Source organism: Haliotis rufescens, unplaced genomic scaffold, assembly GCF_023055435.1.
Source record: "Haliotis rufescens isolate VD_foot unplaced genomic scaffold, xgHalRufe1.0.p SCAF_17, whole genome shotgun sequence".
Lineage (NCBI taxonomy): Eukaryota > Metazoa > Mollusca > Gastropoda > Lepetellida > Haliotidae > Haliotis > Haliotis rufescens.
The window spans coordinates 7,126,582-7,154,538 of NW_025963857.1; the positions used below are offsets into that span (position 1 = coordinate 7,126,582).

The following is a 27,957-nucleotide window of genomic DNA, read 5'->3' on the forward strand; positions in this document are numbered from 1 at the left end:
TTTGCTCAACGAAATACAAACACAAGTTTGGAGTTACATTTCATAACAAAACATTCATATTTCAGCATATATTCTGTACAACAGCAGGTAGAGTTGTCAGACATCCTACTGGTCCAGAAAAACTGTCAAGAAAATACCTCAATCATGCAAGCTTCGAGGACTGACTTCCAACATTGCAAATGTGTATGTGACAGGTCGTGGGGAAAGCAATCATGGTGTGAACGGAATGATTCAAACAAAAGCTGGAAGGGGAGACAACTGAAAGGGGAGACAACTGGAAGATTGCCAGTAGTCACTGACACTGACCGATGGGTCTCTATTGGTCAGCAATATTGATCCTCTGACCCAGGTAACCTACACTTGACCCACGAGCATTGACATCAATCTGAAGCTTGGCATCAGAAAACAGTACAATTACTTGCTTTCTGAAGTCAAGAATTGGCATTACTTGAGTGAAAAAAACATTTTTTTGAGATTCCACGCGATTGCATTTACCATGTTCAGAAAGTATAAATATACCGAGGAGTCAAGTTGTGTCCCAATGACACAACACTTCATGTTGTGCATATTGTACTTCTTTTCAAGTATTGACCAATGGACGTCCACACAGTTTCACCACTATTATCAGTTGTCGCCAAGTAGTATACACACATTCTGTGTACAGTGAAATATTAACAGATGCCCTGTGCCACATGAAAGATCTAAGGTTTACATAATCATGGTGAGAATATGCAAGCATCAAATAAAATTGAAGTTGCCATTGTTACTGAATTGGATTTACATGCACATTAACAACCCAGGTGTGAGAGAGTAAAGTTTTTCTGCTATCAGCTTGAAGTGGTCAACAACAAGAGGGAAGCAGGTAGTAGACATGTACCACTTTGGTGCAACCCACAAGCATGGTATGGTGCTGACAAACCAATGATAAGAAAAAGGCCAATTCAAAGGATTTGAACCCATCATCAGCAGATCCCTGCACAGTGAAGGGACACAACTGTGCACAGCTAATTGCACAGCTAATTGCATCACCTTGTATCACCAATGCCCACTTAACCCTGGACCTGTGAGCACTAGCAACTGACCCCTGTGTGACCGAGGCTAATACTGTGGTAAGGCTAGAAAAAGGGAAGCTACTCTGGTTTCATAAACACTATAAAATGGAATTTGTAAGTTATCAAACTTTAAAACAAAAGGCGTCGAAATTTGATACTTTAGCCTGAACCGACAGTTAAACAAAAAAAATGTTATAACTACCCGGTATTAAAGGCAATAATAATATTGGCCAACTGACTCATGAGCAGAACACAGGTTTCAGAATGTCATATTTTCATAAAACAAAAAACTATTTTTTAAACTGTTTCTAACCAAGGTTTCTAAAACATCGTGTTTTGTCTTTGTGGCACTAAACCTGGTGTCCTGTATGACATCAATTATGTGACCCATCCACCAAAGTTCACAACACCTTGTATTTTCATAAATAATTTGTTAACTTTCATGTTTTCACTGTACATCTCTTAACACCAATGCCAATACACAAAAGCAAATTCCTACAAGCTAATTTACAGCAGGTACCACTAAATATATACTACTAGTACTGCCATGGTGCATCTAGAAAAAAAAATCAAAAGAAAGGATTATAGAACATTGTTGAAGCAGTGTTGAATATTACTACCACTGCTTAAGTTCTACAAAGACATATTTAGATGTATATACACCATTGAATACTACTACCTAACACAATGGCTACTGGTAAGAGACAAATAAAACACCAGCATTCTAACTGCCTGTAAGATGCAAGGAAATATTCATATGTACCTAAAAACTGAGATCACTACAGATTTAATACAAGATAACCTAACCAGCGGCATTTTCAACCACCAGATGTCACTGCAGTGCAACCAGGGTCAGAGGTCAGAGGTCGACGTCAATGTTGGTCAAGAATCACTTTGTACACTTTCAAAACATCACTTTTGTATGTTACAAGACAAGAGTAGACATGAACTCATAACCATTCTTCACAGTGCACCGAAAGTTCAGTTTCGGTTTAAACCTACACTTGTCATATTATAAAGGTCACTAAATAAGAAACTTTAGTAACAATAAAAAGAAATCTTCAATGTTTTTCCACTGTAGTTGGGGGGTGACTGTTCTGTAAGCACAAAAAACGAGGTGTTCAGTTCAACATTTGCGTGGTGTGTAGATAAAGAGCACTTGAGCAGAATGCATTATGGTCCTTCCTGTTCAAGACAGTTTCAGCTGCGCGAACTCTGTTGCCAGTTTCAAGGCTTCCTGCAGGGCCCCGACGTTGGATCCCGTGGCCTGTGCGGACACGTCTTTGCCACCACCTTTGCCCTTGATTGTGGGCACGACGTGGTCAACCCACGCCTTTGCGGTCAGGCCATTTGATGCAACATTCTGGGAAAAAATAATTGGTATATTTGTAGACAAGTTCTAAAATGATTATCATTTTATATTTCTGAATACATAATTTGTGAAATCTAAAGATATTGACTTTAACTGAAGATCTAACAATACTTATAACTGGTGATTACCTTATCACAGCTTGACCAGATCAGATCACTTGCTTTCTGTCTTGAGATTTTGCTGTTACTTAAAGTGGCGACTACTGAATTTGGGGATATGTAACTGTACCCTAACTACTGTTTGTCACAAGATGCTACTTAACTGTATCAGTCAGGCTTTAGGACATGGCTGCCTGCACATTATTGGGGCCTGACAGCGTGTTCAAATACCAACATGACTGACAGGTCTTTATAGGTTAATACTGCTAACAGCACTCGCTCCCTCCCTCCCTCACTCACTCTCACTAACCCCAACACCCATCAGCTCACTCACTCACTACCTGACCAATCACTGTGGTTGATGTACATTTAAACATTCAAAAATCTTAAAGCTGACTGGGTACCCAAAAAGTCAAAATAAATCAATGTTCTGATCAACTCATGAAGTGATATAGTTTCAACACAATAACACGTTTACTGAATGCGAACTGCCAAATCACACATTCCTTCCTATTCACCAGGCACATACCTTGGGAACACAGGACATACACAGGATCTTGCCAGACTCCTCGTCCGTGGAGAAGAACATGGCGGCAGTCTCCGGACTTGAAGCCTTGTATTGTTTCATTGCAGCGTCAAGGGCCTGGAACAACATGGCGGAAACATTACTGCATCCATCAACTGGACAGTCAGCTCAGATTACTTCCTGGTATGTCAATATTCAATCCATGCATTTTACAGATGCAATAACCCTTCTTAAATTGAAGTAAGCTTTGAGAAGACTGTGTAGTTCGAAACAAAGTATGCAAGTCAAGGAGTTTTGTTATAAGTTTAGTGTTACAAATGAGAGATTTAGAGGTCCTAGATTCAAATCCTCATGCAGCAACCTTCATGGAAGTCAGGGCCATCCTTGATCTTAAACACCGTCTTGAACACCATCTTGCTATGATTCAAGTCAGGGATGAATACTGACAGAATGGGATGTACATACAATTTTGGTCTCCTTGCTCGTTACCAAAGATCTGAGGACATCCCATTACAGGTCATGTCAGAACAACCAACCAATGAAATGACTGACAGGTCGACACTAGCAAGTTCTTGATTGGCTGAGATTGTATGGCAGTACTTCCCATGGGTTACGGAAAGTCTCTTCCGTTACAAATGTTTATCCCTTTGTAGCGAGATAGACACTGATTTTGATGGAATCAGTCATTCAGCCACTAACTGAATTTTTCGAGGTTGCATTATTAGAAGACATTTTGTACTTTCACTCTCACGATTGGTCGAATGAAAAGTCGTTCTGACGTTACCTTAAATGGAATGTCCTCGGATCTATGTATAGCAGTGGAGAGCACTAAGATCTGATTTTAACGAGATTGAACTGACCTTGGCATTAGATCCTGCCTTGAATTCATGGACGATGTATTTGATGTTTGGCTCGGTTTCAATCATCTGCTTAGCTTGTTCCACAACCTACGGGATAAGAAAACAGTGTGTGTGTCAGCAGGTCCGTGATTTCAACAGGTGTTACAATGAATCACAAGTCTTGAGATAACCTCCCAAATGCACCCACCACCAAACCAAGGCCACCATTCCTTGTGGCAGTCAAGGTGGTATTTTATGTGTGTGTTGTTATGTACAAGTAATGTATGTGGCAGTAGAAAAGGTTGTAAATATAGCTTTAGTAATTATCAGTTGCAACAAACGATAGAATGGACACAGGCATGTTTTAAGACAGTTGACAGGGATAATATGCGTGAGTGTACTAACATTAATTTCAGGGCCTGTAAAGGTGGACCCAGCATTTTTAAAAGTGTGGGGTCCAAAATATCAAAATCCTCTCTCTAGATCATTTTACTGCCTAAAACATACTACATTTTATTTTCAAAAGGGGTAGGGGAGTGTCCAGAGCCCCTGGACTACGCCTCTGGATCCCCTCTGGATCTGCCTATGGCCTGTTCCTTATTGCTACTGTCACTTATTTGATCTACTGTCTTGCCCTTTGGATTGTAAACCTAAAACTGTGTGAGTGTGTAAATATGATTTTGGAATCATTCATTGATCTAGTGTGATGTTTCACAGATTTCACGAATTGATTCTGTGCATTTTGATTTCTTGGCCAATCTCTGCTGTCAATTTGGACATCACCTTGTAACAGTCTGAGTGAACTGTGTGTGGAACAACTTGCTTTCATAACCTCCAACAGCATGAGAGTTCCTTTGTAACAGACACTTAGAACTCTTCTTTAAATATATTCTACTCTGACATTCTCTAACCTCGGTCATCACAGCAGCTTTTCTGGCCTTGTCGAGGTCGTCCATCTTCTTCTTGAGCCCCTTCAACTCTGACCTCAGTTTGTCCCGCTTCCAGTACGAGATGCTAGACTGGGACACGTCCTGTCAAGGGTTCCAAAGTTTGGGATTAATGCCACTTTCATCACTTCAGTATTTCAGAATGTGGCTTAATTAAGGAGCCAGACAAGGTCATGACAAGCAGATCCTGGCATGACAGCAAAGGGATGTAACTCTACACTGTGAATGATAGCCTCCTGTTTGATTGTGTGTGCTATGGCTTCAAATCACTGGTCATTCCAGTTTAGCTATTTCTAAATGAGAAGTTAAAATTGTTTCACGCCAAAGTCAGAACTATTCCAGCTGTGTCAAGATGACCTGCTGAATAATCAAGTCTGGGTGAGGTAAACTAGTGGTTGATAGCAAGAGCAACGTTCATGCCATTCTGGGAAGATTACAATCAGCCAGGTGATACACAGTAATCACCTGACCCTCGTCAATCTTACAACAAGCATGGGGGCCTGGAAGTATATCAGGGCTGTATTCAGAAAGAAAGCTGGGACAAACAGCTCTGTACGATGTGCGTTATGTAGGAGTACATCATCATTATTATGTACATCATGGTACGTACATTGTCCAGCTGTACGATGAGGGAGCTGAGTTCCCTCTCGGTTGCCTCCATTGTCTTTGGGTTTCGTTCCACCTTGGCCTTCAGTTCCCCGAGAGACTTCTCCAGCATCTCACTCCGGTGCGTCGCCTGAAACCATCGTAGACAGAGTTACTTACAACCACAAATACACTTATCTTTAAACATTTATGTGTTTTTTGCTTAACGCCACAATCAGCAATATTCCAGCTATATGATGACGGTCTGTATATAATCGAGTCTGGACCAGACCATCCAGTGATTGACATCATGAGCATCAATCCACGCAATTGGGATACGATGACATGCATCAACCAAGTCAGCGAGCCTGACCACCCGTTCCTTTAAGTTGCCTCTTACAAGAAGCATAGTCATCCCTTATGGCAAACTGGGTTGCTAAAAGACCTATTCTTACCCGGATGTTCACTGGCATACCTTAAACATTTCTATTAATACATATAATAAGGACAAAACTGCACACAAGATTATATCCCAAGCTCCACTGTGCAGAATTTGATTTGTACATACAGCATAACACTAAAGCCATTTTTGCACAGACTGGTTTCAGGATGTAATTGTGCTGCATCACTTTTATGATGTGTTGTAGCATATACCTCTTGCAATCTATTCCACTGAATGATGTTTTCTTGATTGCCATTTTTTGCTTCCCATATTGCCAGCACTCAATGTTTCTATGTGACATGGTAATAAATGCCTTATTTTTTAGATTTAATATTAAATATTAAATGGATATTTGTGATGCGCTCTAGGCTATCCGCTGACAGATGTCAACATCTAACACCATCATTACCCTGGTGAATGGATCAGTGTGCACTCGATTTTCTTTCTCAGCTCCCTAGGGAATATACAACCCAGGCTGCCAATGAGGAGCTAGAGGTTTAAGCCACTTAACCATGTGATTTGTTTCCCTATACCGACAAGAAATCAATTTAAAAATAAAAAAATAAAATTCAGTTTGTTTTGTCTGTATCTGTGTCTGTGTCTGTGTCTGTGTCTGTGTGTGTTTTACACCACTTTTAGCGATATTCCAGCAATATCATGGCAGGGGACACCAGAAATGGGCTTCACACATTATATGAATGTGTCAGGAATCGAACCTGGGTCCTTGGTGTGACGAGCGAACGCTTTAACCACTAGGCTACGCGGCAGCCCGTCAAACTGATTAGAAGTCAGTGCCAACTCATTCTGGATACATCAATTGTTCACATCTGCCACAGTCTGATACCACAAACTTTCCTTTTCATGAAAATATCAATATATCACTATCGTGTATACTTCTGTCATGAAAGCAGGGATCCAGAAACCCGAAACCGGTCTGTACGCCGGTCTTGTCAAATGGTGACTGCATAATGTCTGATTTGAAATAGTGATAAAAGCAAAAAAGTGTTACACTTATTGGGACACTGAAACCAAGATGGCCACTATGACCCTCACCTTGGCAGCCTCTGTCCCTGTGAGAGCAATGATCCTCCTGATTCCCTTGGCGATGGCCTCCTCTGTCTGTATGACGAACTGACCGACGTGTCCCGATCTCCGCAGATGCCTGGACATCGTATAGTTGGGGGTAAGAAATCAGAAACTACTCTCAAAGACATTCAACAACTGTTTGTGTTCATGTGACAAAGAATGAGGTCCCAAGAACTCAGTGACAGGAAAGGGCACCTCCCCTTTTGAAAACCAAATGAAGTATATGTATAGGCAATCCCCACCCCCACCCCCCAATGAGAGAGGATTTTCATACTTTGGACCTAAACATGGATTGGGTTCACGCTATAGCCATATCCCAGCAGGCTTTGCGTTACCAAGGTTACACCTGAGCCAGGAAAACCACAGGTCAGTAGTCTGAGCAACACTCTTCACCTTCTGAGGACGGTGATAGACATCCATCAGTGTGAAATGACAGACAATCAGCCTGATGACAGTCAAGAACTCCTGGGCTCAGTTCAACAAACCAATATTAGCGCTAAGGTTATAAGGGCTGGGACGATACACCAACTAAGCGATCCGATACTTATCAGGACAATTTGCTCATGGTCCAATACGGATAACGATACTTGCATGTGCTCTTACCTGTGGTGCATAAGCAATCTTTTTCATACACAGGATGGCCAATTACCTTGCACACTAACAATTTACAGTTGGCAGTGTCAAGTATGGCTCAATGGATGAAAATATTTACGTCTTTTTACTTGTGATTAGTGTTTGGTGCAACATTAATAAAAGAATATAATGAAGGTAAGAATAGATACTTTTTACTCAGTGTGAGATTGTGATTGATACTTGTATTGAGAAGTAAAAAATCGCGATCCACCGATACATCGGTGTATCCTCTGACTACGAATGGTTATTGAATGTCTACGTAAAAGTATGGCAGTTTTGGTCATCTTAGTAATAAGGTTTCGGTGTTGAATAGAGCCAAGGGTTCAAAAACCCAAAGTCTACCCAAATACATCTGCAGTTGTAACCAGCAGGGGGCAGTGCAGACATTTTCTGCCAAAACATTAGCCAGAAAGTCCCAAAACAGAGGACTTGTCATGATATTTAGAGTTCTATTGCATGTGTTGCTAAAATCACTCTCACTGCAGAAATACTTTTTCTGATTTCCATGCAAAGTTAATGGTAAGGGTAAAGAATTGTTTGTTTTTTGTTTAAGCCACAGACAGCATAGGGGTAAAACGATACAGCAAGGTCATGACACGATACGTATTATGATCACAATATGATATGTAGTGCAATGCATATATTTACGTCAAATCGTGTGGTAACTTCTTACTATAAATACTCAGACCAGGTTCAAAAGGAAAAGCTACCTGGAGCCTAGTGTTCGTAGCGGCTATTCTTAGCAGTGAACTTGAAACACTAGTTACAACACATTTTGCCACAAAACTCTGAGGTCATTAAACGAGTAAGTACAATGTACCTTATTTTAGCAAGTGTACTGTCTTGTATTGATACAGAAAAAAACCTCATTGTGTGTCATATCGTTGCATGAAAACACACAATGCACCAGTGCAATGATGTATTGTTTCACCCTTAAGTCAGCAGTATTCCAGCTACATTGATGGGCCTGTTTGTTCAAGAAATAATGAAGTTTGGGTCAGATGAAAACGTGGTTGATGTTATGAGCAATGCCAGAGTACAACAACATGAAATCAACCAAGCTCATGACATATTGAATTGTGTGATAGGCATTTCTTACAAGTTGACGGATGACAAACATGACAAAGTAGACCGTTGTAAAGCAAGACTGAATAATGAAAATGGTACAGAATGAAAAAACACACAAGACACCCCCCAACAGACACCCCCCCCATATATTCAGCACCATGTTCATTATTCAGCCTTGCTTGACAACGGTATAAGGATCTACACCAAAAACATCGCTATTACAGTAAAATAATGGAGTTGTTATCCATAAAGTGTCTACTTTGTGATCACATGTTGCTGCCTCACAATGTTAGAGTGCTATATGGGTGCCCACTGTTCGAAGGCAAGGAAGATCTGTAAATTCTTACGTTCCACCACAGAACTCGACTGATGTGATGGAGGCACCAGGTCCCATGGGGTCAGCCACAAGGTCCTCCACCGAGATCCCCACTGACAGGATCCTGACGGGGTCCGGGTACACCTTGAAACAAACAGAACCCATAGCTCAAACCATTTCTAGGGCAATATACATCCTGCCTAGGCCTGGCCTTGTAACATAGTACCAGGTGGGTAGCTGAAACCATTTCTAGGGCAATATACATCCTGCCTAGGCCTGACCTTGTAACACAGTACCAGGTGGGTAGCTGAAACCATTTCTAGGGCAATATACATCCTGCCTAGGCCTGACCTTGTAACACAGTACCAGGTGGGTAGCTGAAACCATTTCTAGGGCAATATACATCCTGCCTAGGCCTGGCCTTGTAACACAGTACCAGGTGGGTAGCTGAAACCATTTCTAGGGCAATATACATCCTGCCTAGGCCTGACCTTGTAACATAGTACCAGGTGGGGAGAGGAAACATATTTCTGTGAATCATAATCATCGACTGGTGGATTGATACACAAGATAAGATTTGAGTTAACAAAAAATATATAGGCAATCAGAGTATTTACCTTATTTACATTCTTATTCTGACACAACAGTATGCAACTACTGGCGTGGAGAGATAAGTTAAAAATCAATAGTGTTTGTACAGCACTAATCAGAGTTGCTTTGACTGCCATTTCGTCCAAACCTAGTCGCCTTTAATACAAAGTTGTACAATATTTCAGTTATATATCACAGTGTGTCAGATTACTGTGGGGGACAAATGCTGACATTTACATCCCAGCATGCAACATTGCATGGGGTTTCTTTGGCTCTCAGACAAACCGTCACATTCCCGGCAAACCTGGCATTTGAACCCACAGTTTCGGGTAATAATAAGGGATGAAACACAAATGGCGGCACCTTAGACCACTGGGCCACCTGTGAATCCCTAAAGTAAATACTAGCAGTTCCTCACCTCATCAAACACAGCGCGGAGACCCTGGATAGACTTGGCGTCGGCCAGACTGGCTTCTTTTGCATAGACCACTTCATTCTTGGCAGCCATCTTGTTTACTTCTTCCTCGACACTCTTCACTTCTGCTACTGTCATGGCGCCCTAGAGACATTACAGGAAGCGAGTTAAGTTGTGGTGTAATGTTGATAACTCTTTTAGTTAGAGGTAGAATTTGGACAAGAGTTACGTCCTTTGGGGAAAATGCCATGCGGTCAGATTTTGAACTGCCAATAACAGAGATGGGTGCAATTGCGGGAGATTGATGTGTTTGAAATGTTTCCTTGTGTAATGCTGCACCCTTGGCCGATCCATGATGTTTTACGTACATATTTGCGTACATGTGACATATATATATTTATCATATAATGGGTAGGATTCTCGGCAGGATAAAGCCAACAGATAAAAACGATATCCGTTGGGGTCATATGCGGATAGAGATGTAAATACCAAAGGTCAAGTAGGACTCCTTTCACTGTTTATAAACAAACATGGCGTCGCCCTCGTCATTCGGCGATCGAGTCAGAATTAACCATCGTGAATCTGGATAAACTACTGGGATAATTGCTATCATTATCAAACGAACAGTCTAATATACTGAAATATACAGTGTCTAACTGTGACGTAGCTAAGGCATTTTATAAGTTTGGGCAACTTTCGAGATATAAATTTCGAAACAATTTTGCGAGGGCACGAGGTCTAGCCAAGTGGGATCAGTAGCCATATCTGTGCTTGTAGACCTCTGTGGCTTGAAACCTTCTCCACAAATCAAAATGGTTGGATTCGGCCGAAATATGTTTGAACTGTTACCTTGTTTCCATTTGTCGCTGTGTGTACATCTGACTACACTTCTTAACGTTATGAAAGGACAGACCGACTGTCAACAACGTCTGACCGTGGCCGTGACTCATAGACTAGGGTTAGAGTAGCTTCCCTTTGACAAAGGGCAGTTACTCTAGCGGACAGACCGATGGATTGCCACGAAAGGCAATTAAAAACAACTCTTGTTTTGCTTCGCCACTGTATATGAAACAGATTTCAGTTGGAACTATATTGGCTACTGTCACAGTCCTACTGACACATCACTTACCCTGTCACGTAATAAATATTAATGCGGGCATTCCAGGAAAACTCGCAATGTTTCGGTAATGTTTGTGAGAGAGGGAAAGCGATTTTAAAGCACAGAATTAAAGAAGGACATTATATGATAAAGAGGTTATCACACTTGTGTGTTTGGGGATGGTAAATATCCTGTATTAGGAATAAACACTATGTATTTAGCTCGCCAAGGCTCGCTAAATACAATTTTTATTCCTAATGCAGGATATTTACCATCCCCAAACACACTCGCGGGACAACCTCTATGACTTGACAGTTACAATTTGACCCTGTGCGAGCCTGAAACTGCGATGATGTCTGACAGAATAAACATTGTTTTATATTTGCTCCTTCGGGTTTTCGTTTGTTGTGTGACATCAACTTGGAAACAACTACAAGTGGAGAAGGTAAACCTGCGTTAATCAGTCAGGGAAACGACCATCCAGTTTAGGCTCACTGAGTTAATGCAGGTCTCACACGTTTACCACTTTGACGAACCCCACATAAATCAGGGCGAACCACGATTCGAACCAGCAATCATAGTTTTCTGGTAAGTTAATATGAATATGTAACAGACTGTAAATATACAAAACCCAAACAACTTCCAAACATTAAAAAAATAATTTGTAAGTTGAATGATACAGAACTAACCTTGGCAGTGAAATCAAAGCGAAGCCTGTCTGAAGCCACGAGGGACCCTCGCTGGTCTGCTTCCTTCAGTACTGCCCGCAGGCCGAAGTTCAGCATGTGGGTGCCCGTGTGGTTCTTCATCACAGCACACCGACGATCCTGAACAGTAAACTCACTGATTAATATATGTTTCATATTGGGAAATAAGAATTGGAATAATTTGAAAATCATTTCAGACTGCATATTATCCAAGGAAGATCTTGGCTGGATTTGTTTACCTGGTATGTAAATATATCTTAGCTGAGGTCTTTGAAAGGCATTTAGAAGTGATACACATAAGGAAGAGATTTTCTGACCTGATGAAGGAGTAAGTATGTACTCCTCAACGTTGTGTTCCGCGAAATAAAGAAGTTGACATCCTTAAATTCTCTTTAAATTCAATCACATATACATTGGTCCCTCGCTACAACGCTACCATTGGGGTCCAAATTATTGGTGGGCGTTATAGACGATGGGCCGTTTAACCGAGGCAGAGGCGGGGGAGCGCGCTCGGCCAATCTCACGATCTTCGCCTTGTCTCGCACATTGCAATAATACAAGTTGTTTACCGTTCATAGTGTAAAAATATATATCCATTATGTTTTCGCCGTTTGTTATTATTTACAAGCCTTAACTGTCACAGTCAATGTGAATTTAGTCTACTTTCATGAAAATATCGATCGATAATGGTAGTAACAGACGCTATGAGTGAAGAGCCAATCACAATTCATTACACAAGTACAGAGTGATTCAGTGGCATTGATTGGTCATGTTGCTTAAAATAAGGAAAACGAGAGTTTTGACCAGAACTATGCGCATTCATACACATTCATGCAAATATAGATACACAAGCCAGATTAATTGGTTTGATACCGTTACTTGATCCAAATCAAAAGGAATGACCGCCCTGTTGTGGCAGCAACTACATGTGAGTTGACAGTGTCGCCTCAAATTGGATTGCCAACTAATTAAGAAAATAAACTTCGCTTGTGGTTCTCTTTTATTGCATGCATGCGCTTCTAAGATCAAAGGATGTATAGTGTGAAAGGTTAACTAGTAGAACAATCGTATTTCCGGGACTTGCTGCGGATGTTTTCAAACAGATTATTAGAACTCCATTCAGCGATAAACGGTTGATTATGCAATGAGAAGCGTTATGTGCAAATGAACAACGAACAACAATACAATCACGATCCCATCATACATACTTCATCTATGGCAAGTTTGACAGCATCGCCGACTCGGAGCGTGCCTTCGATGGTTCCTATGTGCAACACGTAGCCGCCCCGGACCTGCACATTCTTCACGCGGAACTCCACATCCTGGCCAACACACATGGTAGCTTTTGTTATTTAGATTATAGCTACAATCAGCCAAATTACAGCTATATGATCATGATGATAGCAATCTTTATATAATAATCAAGTCTGGACTAGACAATCCAGTGATTGATATTATGAGCTAGATCTACTCCATCAGGATACCAGGACACACAACCAAGGAAGTTACCAAGTCTGACTACTCGATCTGTTTCGACAACTTATGACCAGACTACGCTGCTGGGGACATATTCCAACCAAATAAAAGACATGACACTGAAATCAGAGCTCCAGATAAGCTGCGTATCTGCGTAAAATACGCATCAGAAATGCAGAAATACGCAGTAAAATAAAATCCAAGCGTATCAAATACGCAACGAACATTACAGATACGCTTCAAAAATAAAACTTGTGCGTATCATCAAAATATTGTGAAGTAACCCTCCATATTTGATTAGCAAATCTGCAACGTATTTTGAAATTATAAACGGGCATTCCGTCAACCTTGCCAAGCTCCACGATGACAGTTACATCATGATCATTTGCCATCACACTTTCTTGTGGAAGTATCGTGGTATTTTTTAGTCCTATGAAGCTCTCGAACCCACACAACACCAGTTTGCAGGGACTAGATGAATAGTGTTTTTAAATATTTAACTTAAATACCCACATGTGTAAAAACTAGTGGGTAACAGAAATTTGAATACCCAGATAGAATTACTGATACCTAATGATTTTAAAATGCATGGGTAAAATACCCACAACACCAAAAGCTTATCCGGAGCTCTGCACTGAAATCATTGGCAGCTGTAAGGCCATAACTGTGACAATGTTTTGGGGTTACAATAGAGGAGCTGGAGGCAGTTGCTTCCTTTAAGTCATTTTTCTTAAAGGTGTTAAATGGCAACTTTCTCTCCAAAACTAATGTCCAAGGTATTCTCTAGTGGTGCTAGCATATTTGTACTTACTGTCCACGGCTCAATTTAGCAATAAGGGGTGGAATTTGGGGCTAGCCTGCTAACCGGAGAATGTCAGTCTAATGTTGATTGTATCTAGAGGACTAGTAGAAATCTCAGGCCTTTAGGGGTATGTTATCATTATTCGGGTTCGCAAAGGTTTAAAGCTGTGTTGCATCTATGACAATGGCAGCAAATCCTATCAGGGTTCACAGAGTTTTATCATTTCGAGCTATGGTTAGGAGGATATTCATTTGGAGTAAAGATATATTAAATGTTAACGCAATTGTGTATATATATTCCAAGATCTCATGAGAGTGAGACCTCATTCAAGATGGGGGTGTCCAACAAGTGATTGTGTTCGATGTTGCCAGAATAACTTGTACTGGAATGTAAAGTTTTGTGTGATTGTATATGTCACATAACTGAGGTAGTAAGCTCGGGGAAGGGCTGCTAGACGTTAGTCTTGATGAGAGTGCTGCTGTGTGCGAAGGTACATGTCTGTAAGTTTAATGGAACCAAGTAAACGACATTGATGCAAGCCATCATTGCGTCATCACTGTATTATTCCGATCTAACAAATATGGTCAAAAAAAGCTTCATCACAAAATGGCACATCAACAATTGAGTGAGTGAGTTGGGTTTAACGCCGCTTTTAACAGTAATTCAGTCATATCGCGGCGTGTCAGCTTAATGTGGGAGGAAAGCCCGAAGTGATGCAGGTCTCAGACGTTTACCACTTGGTGAAACCCTTGATCACGGGCATGGTGCTGACAAACCTAGAAACATAATCGGGGCGAACCGGGATTTGAACCCACAATCATAGGTTTCTGGCGCGACCAAGGGACGCAACTCTGCACAGCAAGTCGCGGCGCCTTAGACGACTGGGCCACCCTTGCCCCCGCACATCAACAAAGAAAGCATAAAATTTGTACGATTTATACGAACCAAAAATACATTGGGTATGGCCTAAAATCATGACATGTTTTTACTTGTACATACCTCATCATCCTCCTTGACGATGAATCCCTCGTCGTAAATCTGACCGCCCTGCTCGGCGTAGAAGCTGGTTCTGTCCAGGAGGACACCACAGTCCTGGCCTGTCGTCACCTCCTGCACGAACGCCTTGTTGTACCGGAGCCCGATCACCTTAGCCGCAGCAGACTCGAACTCTGAATTACACAAACACCATCACGGTGAAGGGTCCCTTGTTGCACACAGATAATGGATAACTACATGTAGACTTGAGTGAGTGATTTGTGGTTAACACCAGCTTGAACAGTATTTTAGTTATATGACGGCTGGACGTGGGAAGAAAACCAAAATAGAGGCAGGTTTGGGATTTTTACCGCTTTGGTGAAACCCACCAGCACAAGAACGGTACTGGTGCTGACATTGTGCTGTGATCGAACACATGATCATAAGATTCTGGCCTGCCAAAGGGACACAACTCTGCACATCGAATTGCATTGCCTTACACGACTGTGTCACCTGTGCCCTCAATGTACAAAACAATGCCATGCTGATCTTCATACTTGGTTATTTAAGGGTCAAATGACCAATTATTTGTGAAAATGGCTGGACAGGTATAAGAGTGAGTGAGTTGGGTTTAACGCCGCTTTTAACAGTATTATCGCGGCGTGTCAGCTTAATGTGGGAGGAAAGCCCCAAGTGATGCAGGTCTTAGACGACAGGTATAAGATCTGAAATGGAGGTTCACTTGAATTGTACTTCATCTTCCCAAGGCAAGGGCGTTAACTGATGATAGAAGTCCAGTTTCCACCCTTGCTGAACTAGGCTGGAATTCTGGAGTTACATTTTGGTTGGACTAATGAGTCTATGCATAGTCCAATCAAAATAGTGTTATGAACAAGACATCCGGTTTGTAAACATAATGGATTTCAAATGCAGATTTTGATTGACTGCAGGATTTGAAAACATGTGTACAGCCAACTTGGCGTCACAAGATATTTTGCAAATCTTTTCATGGTTTTAATCAAGGTGTTCAAGTGATTTCATGCACTTCACAGGGTAAGACCTGTTTTATTACAACATAGATATTGATTAGTGATCAGATCGTCTCGACTGGGCGCTGCCATTTTGTTTGAAGCAAATGCAAGTGATATGAGAGATGAAATCTGATTGGTCAATATGAGGGACATAGAAGGGACATAACTCATAATAGCCACTGGTGGCGCTACGGTTGAGTCTGGAAATTCCAGCCTAGTTCAGCAAGGGTGGAAACAGCACTTTTAGAGTCTGTTAACTCCCTTGCCTTGGAAGATGAGTGAGTGAGTGAGTGAGTGAGTGAGTGAGTGAGTGAGTGAGTGAGTGAGTAAGTATGGTTTCACGATTCTTTTAGCAATATCACGGTGGGGGACACAAGAAATGGGCTTCACATCGGGAAGATGATTGTACTTGTGGTCAGCAATATCACAGCAGTCTGTAAATAGTCAAGTCTGAGCCAGAAAAAACGGTGGGGATGGTATGAGCAATGATCCATGTGTTCTACGTGCAGTGGCACACAATCTCACATGATGAACATCAGATTAGTGTAACGACAAGGATGGGGCATTGGACGTTTTGCCTCGGAATCCGAACATGATTGTAGCACTAGAAGCTTCAACAAAACCTGCTGCAGTAATCTAGGCTCTCTGACAAGGAGTTAGCAGTGAGACCATCAGTTCCTCATTAGTTGGGGCTTACAACAAGAGTGAGTGAGTGAGTTGGGTTTAACGCCGCTTTTAACAGTATTCCAGTTTTATCACGGCGTGTCAGCTTATTGTGGGAGGAAAGCCCGAAGTGATGCAGGTCTCAGACGTTTACCACTTCGGCGAAACCCACGAGCACGGGTATGGTGCTGACAAACCTAGAAACATAATCGGGGCAAACCGGGATTCAAACCCACAATCATAGGTTTCTGGCGTGCCCAAGGGACGCAACTCTGCACAGCGAATCGCGGCGCCTTAGACGACTGGGCCACCCGTGCCCCCATTACAACAAGAATGGACACCAGGTGTCTATATTGCCCCCACGGGGTTGTAACAACTTCATCAACACCTACTGTAGTTGCCCTCCACGTCGGCAGTGTAGCCATACTTGGGTGAGTCATCAGTTGGGGGCACCCCCTTTTTCTGTAAGTCTGTTAATGCATGGACGTCCAGGTTGATCTGTTCTGCCACTGCACTGCCAGCTCCTTGAGACATGACCTTCAAGTACAAACAATGTAACCTTACATCCAAGCCTCACATAGTTCTATCAGACAAGTCAGCTATTTCCGTGCGTTTGTGTATTTGGGAATTATTCCTCCTATCATCGTCAGCACAGGGTGTGGTTAACTATTCAGCAAGATATATACATCCACGAACAGAGCGGATGCTACAGTAGTTTTTAGGTTGGAGTATTATATCATGTTCCACAAAATATTATTACTTGTTCAAGAAGAGACTAAGAGCACCTGATCTTGTTAGACACCTCTAAGTCATGGACTAAGAGCACCTGATCCAGTTAGACACCTCTTAGTCATGGACTAAGAGCACCTGATCTTGTTAGACACCTCTAAGTCATGGACTAAGAGCACCTGATCCAGTTAGACACCTCTAAGTCATGGACTAAGAGCACCTGATCCAGTTAGACACCTCTAAGTCATGGACTAAGATCACCTGATCCAGATGGACACCTCTAAGTCATGGACTAAGAGCACCTGATCCAGTTAGACACCTCAAAGACAATCAGGGGTTGTGGGGACCTTTTTGAACCCTGAATCCCAATAGTCAAAATAGTAGTCCAAGTTTACCTAACAACCTACAAAGATGAGAACAAACAACACACCAGGGAATGCAGCTTGGCCTCATCAAAAGCCTTCATGTCAATCGACATCCCCTTCTCCTCCGCCATGAGACAGGTGAGATCCACCGGGAAGCCATACGTGTCATACAGTCGCCAGGCAACATCACCTGAAACATGGGGCTCATTGGGTTATCCTTGGTTTCTTATTTGAGAAAAAGGGACATAAGTCATATGAAAACAAATAAAACATGAATTTTTAACACTACATCCAAGAGGATATACCGTATTTTCTTGAGTATAGTGCGCACCCATGTATAATGCACACCCCCCTCTAGTGGGTTCAGTATTTTGGAAAAAATAAATTTCCGGTGTTTTGTTCACGGTAATGTCTTTCCATGGGGAAAAAAACCCATCCAAACTCATAATTTGTGTATAATGTGCACACCCTTCTACACAGCTGTGTGTTTTGGAAAAAAAAGTGCGCACTATACTCAAGAAAATACGGTAGATATAAATGGAGAGTGACTGGTTTCACTGAACAGTCCCTAGTATTCCCAGTTTGTTTGTTTGTTGTTTAACGTCGCACTCAGCAATATTCCAGCTATATGACGGCGGCCTGTTAATAATTGAGTCTGGACCAGACAATCCAGTGATTGACATCATGAGCATCGATCCATACAGTAGGGATATGATGACATGCAACAACCAAGTCACAGAACCTGACCAACCGATTCCGTTAGTCGCCTCTTACGACAAGCATCATTGCCTTTTACGGCAAGCATGGGTTGCTGAAGACTTATTCTGACTAGGATCTTCATGGGCATCAGTCTGCGACCTAATCCATTAGTCAAAAACCTAAATCCTGTGAACTGTTTGGCCTAGGAAGCTCAGTTGACAACAATCCATATTATAACATTAAAATCTACTCACAATGATACTAAAAGCCAAGTTCTGGCCAGTTGACTCATATCTTTCCAACACAGGCTTTAAACTAGCGGTTACTGCATTAGAAGCAATCCAAACTGACAAGTAGAATTAGAACCTAGAATTTTCTTTCTTTGTTGTTTAATGCCCCACTCAGCAATATTCCAGCTATATGTTGGCGGTTTGTAACTAATAAAGTCTGGACCAGTCAATCAATTGAAATCATGAGCATTGATCCTCATGGACATGCGTGGATCGATGCTCATGATTTCACTTGACACTTGATTGACTGATATCATGAGCATTGATCCACATAATTGGGATATGATGATATGCATTCAAACAACACACATAGTCTGATCTCCCAATCCATTTAGTCACCTCTCACGACCATCATACAATACTGGGGGCGTATATTTTTACCAGGTATTTCCCACTGGTTTGAGACTTGGCAACCCCAAAATGGCGACTCAGAGGAAATTAATATCACCTGATATGTAAGACAGGAATACAAGCTATGGGTGATGATGGGAGAGCCAATGACATCACATACCTGGTAAGACATTGGTGTCACCTAGTTTTCCGATTGTCCTCTCCAGGAGCTTGCGTCCACGGGTCAATGTCTTCAGAAACTGAGCCTCTTCCTCGTTAATAATCTCCTTCACCTGGACAATGTGATCAGTGTTGATGCGATCATTTTGATAAAAACACAATTATACAGCTTGAAAACCATCTGAAACTTTGTCGATATAACTCTTATTCACTCCTGTGATAATGCCAATGCAACGTAAAAGTTTAACTCACTCACATATTTCTGAGAAAATATTTGTTTATAACAATCAAAAGTCTTATGCCATTTTTAGAAATATTCTAGCAATATTGGAGTGACACCGGAAATGTCTTTGGTTTGCTTGTTGTTTAATGCAGCAGTCTGCAATATTCAAGCTATATGAGAGTGAGTCTGGACCAGACAATCCTGTGATTGACATCATGAGCATTGATTTACGGAATTGAGATACGTTGACATGCATCAACCAAGTCAGAGAGCCTGACCACCCGATCCTGTTAGTCACCTCTTACAACAAGCATAGTTGCCTTTTACAGCAAGCAAGGGTTGCTGAAGACCTATTCTACCCGGGATCGAATAGCCCTGCTAGATATGCATCGTATCATGCCCAGCGTATCGTGGTTTTCTGTATCGTACAATCGTCAGACAGTTCAATCTCTGCATACTTACAGTCTCAGGGTCCTTGGTGACCTCAGGGAAGGCATCACCCTACAGACAATATGAAGGAAAACTGAGCTGAAACTATTGCTGGGGTAAGATATGGTTTTATTAATGTGCCGAAAACAACACGTTTGTCTGATTGATATACAATAGTCTTCATGGCAGAATATACTTGTTGCTTGCTTGTTTGTTGTTCAACGCCGCACTCAGCAATATTCCAGCTATATGACGGCGGTCTGTAAAATAATCGAATCTGGATCAGACAATCCAATGATCGATATCATGAGCATCGATCTACGCAATTCGGATACCATGACATGCATCAACCAAGTCAACAAGTCTGACCACCCAATCCTGTTAGTCGCCTCTTACAACAAGCATTGTGGCCTTTTACAGCTAGCATGGGTTGCTGAAGACCTATTCTTTACCGGGATCTTCTCGGGTTTGCAGAATAGACAGAATTGGTAGGATTCTATCTGTTACAAGGGAAGACAAGTGGGATCCATGGATAACGATAAAGCCTGGTGATAACTACTGAGGTGAAACGGAGTTTAATGTCACGTTAAAAATGATTGCACATATTGCACTTATATAGCGACGTACATGCACGTGTATATGTGGCTCCTTGTACTAGTCCGGACTAATGACGGTTTTATAGTGCTAGCCCAGTTAGATGCCATGCCTCATTTTAACATGAATACCCCACTCAGACACAGTATACCGGCCAGTCCTTGTTTCAGCCCCTTAATGCCTAGAGCAAGGCACACGATGCAGTGAACAAGTGAGTGAGTTGGTTTGACACCACTTCTTACAGTATGGCAGTTATATCACGGCACGTTAGCCTCGTGTCAGAGGAAATCCTAAAGTGAGGAAGGGGGAAACTCTGCCTGGGATTCGGCAAGATACATTAATATTTTTTTGGTCACCAAATTAAAAAATATTACCAGTAGTTGGACGACGGTGTCAACGAGTGAAGCAAACATCCCCGGTTTCCCGTTCAACTTTTCGGTGCCATAACGTACAGCTCTCCTCAGTACACGTCTCAAAACATACCTATGAGACATATCGTAATCAGCGTTTAGTGTTGGTAATTGGTTCGGATCTCATCACAAAACATTGTCGATAAATAAGTGAGTTAGGTGTAATGCCACTTTTAACAGTATTCCAGTTATATCACAGCGTGTCAGCTTACTGTGGGAGGAATACAGGTCTGATGCAGGTCTCAGACGTTTACCATTGTGATGAAACCCACAAGCACAGGTATGGTGCTGACAAACCAAAAAACATAATCGGGGCAAACTAGAATTCGAAGCCATGGTCATAGGTTTCATGTGTCCAAGAAACACAACTCTGCACAGCGAATTGTGCCGCCCTAGACGACTGTGCCGCCCATGCCCCCTTCTATTTGTTTATTTGTTGTTTAATGCCGCACTCAGCAATATTTCAGCTATATGACGGCGGTCTGTAAATAATCAAGTCTGGACCAGACAATCCAGTGATTAACATCATGAGCATCGATCCACACAATTGGGATACAATGACATGCTTCAACCAAGTCAGCGAGCCTGTCCACCTGATCTCGTTAGTCACCTCTTACAACAAATGTAGTCCCCTCTTACGACAAGCATAGTCATTTTTTACGGCAAACGTCCATCATATTTCCACAGATTTTTCACTGACATATGATAATGACTTGTAGTTCCTGGATTTACATGAAAATGAGGAAAATGTATCATAGAAATCCTTTGTTAATATTGAGGGTGCTTAAATTGAGATTGTTCTATTGAGTTTGCAACAAAGTTGTCCCATGGTATTCATTTTATAACTAGTATTCTCTAATTATCTGTACGCCAGATGTCTTCTTCACTGGTGTGTACTGAACTTCCTGCTCACCCTCTTCCTGTGTTGTCTGGGCGCCCGCCGTCAGACAGGGCGATCGTGAGGGTACGAGCATGGTCTGCCAACACCCGGTACGCCATGTCGACACCATCAGCATCCTCTTTGCCTAACGTTCCTGCGTACGGCCGAGTCCCTGTGGCCTGGAAGCAGTCACACAAATATATCAGCAATGCCTGTGTGGTTACCGTCTTCGATGTAATAAGCACCCAGGGCGCTCTCAAAAATAGAAATAGGGGGCTCTTATTAAAATGTTATTTGGGTGAAAATAACACCAAAATAACATTCTAGTTGAAAGATAAATTTCGTGGTTTATGCCGACAGCCTGAAATGTTTAAATACGACATATATTTTTTCAGAATTTAATTGCCCATAATTAAGGGTGCATATAACACATGAGTGTGTATAATACACGAATAAATAAGTCTTGTGTACATTGATTAATCGGAAGGGGAGATAATTGGGATTGTTCACTAGCCAATATATTAGCAAATGTCGCCATGGGCACTTATTAGAGCGGGGCGCTTATTACGTTGATTACGGTAATATCAGTTGAAAAGTGAAGGAGAGTGTGAATACTGGTTAACAGTAACACCACATCAGTGATTTTGATTTATTTAATAATTTGTAGTGACTCAAAACGAATTTCAAACATGAATTGTGAAATCAAACTGTTTTCCCAATTACTAAAAATAGAAAACAAAGAAAAAGGTTGCATCAATTTCCTTTTGACATCCTTCACATCTCATCAACATATTCAAATTGTAAATCGGACATAGTTATGTCCAAAACTGTGATGGATGAGCAGGCTAAACAATGTTAACTGGCATTTTAAATTACAGCAGTTCTGATGTCAAGTTCTATGGAAGAACCCCCTGGGTATAACAGCACGTAGGCCAATACCTTCTGAATGGCATCAAACAGTGGCACAAAGATGTCAGTGTCATAATTGGAGCGCTTCCCCTGGATCACCGACACCAGCCTCTCCAGACCCATCCCGCAGTCGATGTGCTTGCGGGGCAGGGGCCGTAACTCTGTCTTAGACTCTCTGTAACAAAGGATATTTGTCTGCATAAAACCTAAAAGAGTAAACGTTTCCACCTGGGATCGAAAGAAGAATAAGAAATGCATAGTGTGAGATAGGATAAGTAAAGAATTTACATTGATTCACCAAGGGGGAAAACTTTAATTTCACTTTCACAGTGAGAACAGTCACTTGTGGTCTTGTGAGCAAGTCACATGACATCAGACATTATGATGTCCTGTCGATTGTCAACCAGCAAACTGTCAAACAGTGTCTTGACAAGAACGAGACAGCTAGACTTTTAACAAAGAGTATGAGGTTACCATGGTTACCTGTTGTACTGTATAAACACAAGATTCCAAATCTCCAACACATCAGGATCATCCATATTGACAAGATGTTTAGCATCACGGTTTCCGATTCTGTCGTAATGGATCTCCGAGCACGGTCCACATGGCCCTGTCTCTCCCATCTCCCAGAAATTGTCTCTCATGTCAAAGGGCAGCACACGCTCTGGGGGAACGCCAAGCTTGATCCAGATGTCCCTGGCCTCGTTGTCAGGTTCTAATCCCTTGGCCTCGTCCCCTCCGAAGTAGGAAACATATAGTCTGTCCTTCTCCAGCTTCAGCCTCTCCGTCAGCAGCTCCCACGCCCAGGCACACACCTCTTTCTGCACAGAGGGAGACCAACTTATTAAGAACGGGCTTATCTGCGACCCATGGCTTTTTTTTCAAAGGTAAATAATCCATCGATTTTCTCAAACTGTTTCATAAACATATTTCAGAGATTGATTTGAATTAAGAGTCCCAATGGCATGGTGAAAATCAACATTGCAATAAGTACCTGGGTGCTGTTGTTCAAAACAACCTTAGCGCTACAACTGTCTTAAGTCTATGTTAAGGTATGGGAGTTACGATAACCTTAGCGCTAAGATCACTTTGTACAACATCACCCTGGTGCTTTAAGGGCATGTGTTTATTTGGTGAATTCAGTGATAAAGGTATTTTTGTACAAGGAGACGGGACAAACCTAAAACAGTTTTTATTTTGAATGAAAAGTATATTTTGTCACACTCAAGAGGCACACCTAAATGTTTTAATAAGTGCCCTGGGGCACAAAAGAGAGTGAGTATGGTTTTACGCCACTTTTAGCAATATTCCAGCAATATCACGGCGGGGGACACCAGAAATGGGCTTCACACATTGTACCCATGTCAGGAATCGAACCCGGGTCTTCGGTGTGACGAGCGAACGCTTTAACCACTAGGCTTCCCGACCGACCCTGTGGCACAAAAGGGACCAGGTATATTTCTATCCCTGGACGATGGTATGATCAATATAACACCCACTAAGGTTGTAGGTGACTGCAACTGAAGACCTGTTTTTTTCAGAATCAGTCTTGTGCAGCATGTATCAGTTCTGGCTGCCTTCACAAGTACATGCTGAAAGTTATACTTCTTTGTTAAACGCCGCACTCAGCAATATTCAAGTTATATGATGGTGGTCTGTAAATAATCGAGTATGGACCAGACAATCCAGTGAATGACATCATGAGCATCGTTCTATGAAATTGAGATACAGTGACATGCATCAACCAAGTCAGCAAACCTGAACACCCAATCCTGTTAGTCGCCTCTTACGACAAGCATTGTTGCTGAAGACCTATTTTAACCCGGATCTTCACGGGGGTTATGTTATGTAGTATGAGGCAATGAAGGAAAGGCACATTATATAAGCCTACCTTGTAGTAATCTCCAAAGGACCAGTTGCCCAACATCTCGAAGAAGGTGTGATGGTAGACATCTTTACCCACATCGTCCAGATCGTTGTGTTTTCCGCCGGCACGGATACATTTCTGTGAGTTGGCTGCACGGACCAGCTTGGCCATGTCACTGTTTGGATCAACACTTCCCAGGAAGATGGGCTTGAACTGAAACACCATCATTGTAGCATCTATATTTACATGATCTACCATGTTGACGGTAAGTAGACTGAGTGAATGAGTGAGTATGGTTTTACACCACTTTTAGCAATATTCCAGCAATATCACGACAGGGGACACCAGAAATGGGCTTCACACATTGTACCCATGTCAGGAATCTAACACAGGTCTTCGGTGTGACAAGCATACTCTCCAACCACTAGGCTGCCCCACGGAGTGTTGCTTGTGATCATAAATATTTCTATTAGGATGACAAGGTAATGATAATAATATTTCCATTAGAACATCATTTTAGTTAAATTAACAGTTATCCCAAGCAGGAATTTGACTGTAAACTTTATTTTTTCGTGAGATTAACCACTTAACCATGTTATCACAATTAAACAAGCCACCAAGACAAGCATGGTTTGTGATCTTCCAGAAACAATACCAGCATAATATTATTGAACTTTTTGAAAAATTTACTTTTGTCACAAATGTTAGACGAATACCAAGATATAAATGAAATCATTAGGACAATGTACCTGGTTCATTCCAGCATTTGCGAACAGTAGTGTGGGGTCATCGAGAGGGATGGTAGATGACGAGTGGACATAGGTGTGTTCTTGCTCTTTAAAGAAGTCAATGAATATCTTCCTAATCTGAGCACACGTTAAACTGGTATCCATCTTGGAGTATATCTGTCCTCAACTGATGAAAGAAATGGAAACAATGTATCACTGTAACAAATATTCTTGAGCCAACATGTGACCAAATCCTTTATGTATAAAAATCACATGAGCATTGAACTTTCAAAAAACATAATATAAATAAGAATCATATTAACATGTTAAGTCAATAGCCATATGATTCATGCTCGGTCAAATGTCGAATGTGTTGCAAAAATTTATTATGCTCTCTTTGTTTGTTGTCTAACACCGCACTAAGCAAAATTCCAGTTATATGACGGCAGTCTGTAAATAATCCAGTCTGGACCAAACAATCCAGTGCTTGACATTGTGAGCATCAATCCACGCAAATAGGATACGATGGCATGCATAAACCAAGTCAGCGAGTCTGACCACCCGATCCCGTTAGTCGCCTCTTACGACAAGCATAGTCGCCTTTTACGGCCAGCATGGATTGCTGAAGACCTATTCTAACCCGGATCCTCGCGGATCATGCAAATCATGAAACTGAACAAACAGTGCTCAAAATTAAGGTCTTCTATGGTATGGTAGTAGATATAGGCACCCTCTAAACATGACAAACAATTCTAAATGTTCAACTCTCAACATCAGAAATATGGCAAGGACCTCTTGACGTTAATGCTCAGTCTCAATCAGAAACATGCCATAAGCAAACATGCAACAGTTACATTATTTCTGTGGAGATATTCTTCAACATTTTCAAGTCAACTTCACCATCCAACAAACTATTCAAAGAAAGAGTTCATTTCAGCAGAGGACATAAAATAAATTAACTATTTATGGTCTCTGATTTCCTTGAAAATTGCAAAACAAAAGGAAACGCTGCGAACGTACCGTTGTTTGGTGAACTGTCAAGTGTCACGATTATGACTGCAAAATGACGTCTTCTGATTGAAAATGAAAGAGGTTGGAAATAAAACAGGACTGGGCAGTGAGGTCTATTTATATCAACACGCAAAGAAAATCCCGTTCACAGATGTTGCAATCCTTTAACACTGTTTGAAATAGTCAAATATGTAGGACAAGGTAATAGGGTCAGTTCGTCGCTTCCGTCATATGGTCAATTCAGACTTTATGTGCACTCCTTCCCGGTTTGGTTGAGGTGTCGATGAAAATGATGCAACCGTTTGTGATAGACGGCAAGCGGGCGTTTACAGGTATTTACCGTGGCAGAATTGCTTATCCAAATGAAATATTAGCTTGTAGGAGATAAGGTATGGTTTGTTAACATGACCTGTTTGTAACAATTGACCTAACCACGTATCATACTTACAATCTGCTTGAAAAGTGAAAGATGTTATTATTCAGTCGCCCAACGTGTTCATGTGTGTGTGACAAATTTGTATCCTATGTATAAAATGTCTTATGTTTTCATAATTTCTATCTAAAAATGTAATGTAGGCTCAATGTCATGTTACTTTTAGAAGATTGAAAGTCAATATATTGTGTATTATTACCTACCGTCTAAGACATAGGTGGAATTATCACGCAGATATGCGAATTTTGTGCCACTATTGTGGGTCAAATAATTTGGGGAGGCATTTATAGTTGACACCGCCGCATAAAACATCCAGAGCTGTCTTAGAAGTGAAGAAGTAGTTTCGTATGAAAGTTATCTGAGGTGCCAGGGCCCATGGTCGTTTAAAAATAATGCCCATTGTCATGATCGTGTGTTAAAGGGTAAACTTTGTTTCCCAGTCTCTATGAATTTAAAAAAAAAATATAACGAGCAAAACGAGAAAAGAGAAGAGAGCAGTTTCCCGGGCGCCATCCAGCCTGACTCCGGCCAGTCACGCTTCCCTGACATTCAACTGGCGTGCCTTGAACACACACCCCGTACATCAAAGACAATATTGAAATGTATACACATATGAATGATACACATGCCATTTCAACGCGTAACACACACATATACCTTCGAACATATGAATGTCGGTGCGTTAATTTGCACTCTGTGCAGAGATTCCCAATCGGAACATATGTCCCTTAATTAATACAAGATAAGATACAATTGAAAGATACAAGATTATATTGCGCAAACATTCCAAGTTGAAACAGTGAGAATATTCTATAAACTATATAAACAGATACATAGGAAGTCAGGATAACAACACAAAGTATCAATACAAAATATTACGTTATGGCGTTGGGCAGAGACCACATAATAAACACAATCACAATAAGGTAAATATGATGAAGGTACTATACTTACTTGTATTTTCACAACAATGAAAACATCATACAAAAATAAAAAATCCGTTAGACGAAATATTTGTATTATGAAATTATCATTTGCTTTGTAAATGCCAAGAAGGATTATGTCGGCAGTCGTCGGGAAAGAAGTTCGAGACAACAGGGTCGAAGGTGTCATTCAGTAAAATAAGTAGATGGTCTATTGTCCTTTTCTATGCTAAA

General features: G+C 41.4%; 1 protein-coding gene across 2 annotated transcripts; it reads right to left on the minus strand.

Moving 5' to 3' along the window:
• Positions 1 to 1,353: 1,353 nt before the first annotated feature.
• On the minus strand, positions 1,354 to 26,891 carry LOC124138246 (alanine--tRNA ligase, cytoplasmic-like). Of its 2 annotated transcripts, XM_046504839.2 has the most exons (23): positions 26,816 to 26,885; positions 26,377 to 26,429; positions 25,378 to 25,543; positions 24,653 to 24,841; positions 23,245 to 23,582; positions 22,792 to 22,936; positions 21,886 to 22,031; positions 20,937 to 21,045; positions 20,002 to 20,040; positions 19,318 to 19,429; positions 17,883 to 18,007; positions 17,116 to 17,260; positions 15,054 to 15,223; positions 12,985 to 13,098; positions 11,759 to 11,896; positions 9,974 to 10,114; positions 8,996 to 9,108; positions 6,915 to 7,023; positions 5,445 to 5,570; positions 4,799 to 4,918; positions 3,909 to 3,995; positions 3,052 to 3,165; positions 1,354 to 2,415 (listed from the first exon to the last, which is right to left on the minus strand). In XM_046504839.2, exons 3-23 carry the CDS (start codon positions 25,519 to 25,521, stop codon positions 2,242 to 2,244), a joined length of 2,898 nt encoding a protein of 965 aa, XP_046360795.2. In that variant the 5' UTR covers positions 25,522 to 25,543; positions 26,377 to 26,429; positions 26,816 to 26,885; the 3' UTR covers positions 1,354 to 2,241. The 2 variants fall into 2 exon arrangements, with proteins under 2 accessions (XP_046360795.2, XP_046360874.2); XM_046504918.2 differs by lacking the exon at positions 26,377 to 26,429 and having other exon boundaries at positions 26,816 to 26,891.
• Positions 26,892 to 27,957: the final 1,066 nt, after the last annotated feature.

Coding starts and splice junctions, on each gene's coding strand:
- LOC124138246 (XM_046504918.2), bottom strand. CDS start 25,521: ATGGATACCAGTTTAACGTGTGCTCAGATTAGGAAGATATTCATTGAC. Junction 19,430..20,001: donor TCACCAAGGACCCTGAGACT/GTAAGTATGCAG, acceptor CACATTGTCCAG/GTGAAGGAGATTATTAACGA. Junction 13,099..15,053: donor TCGTCAAGGAGGATGATGAG/GTATGTACAAGT, acceptor TGTGTTGGCCAG/GATGTGGAGTTCCGCGTGAA.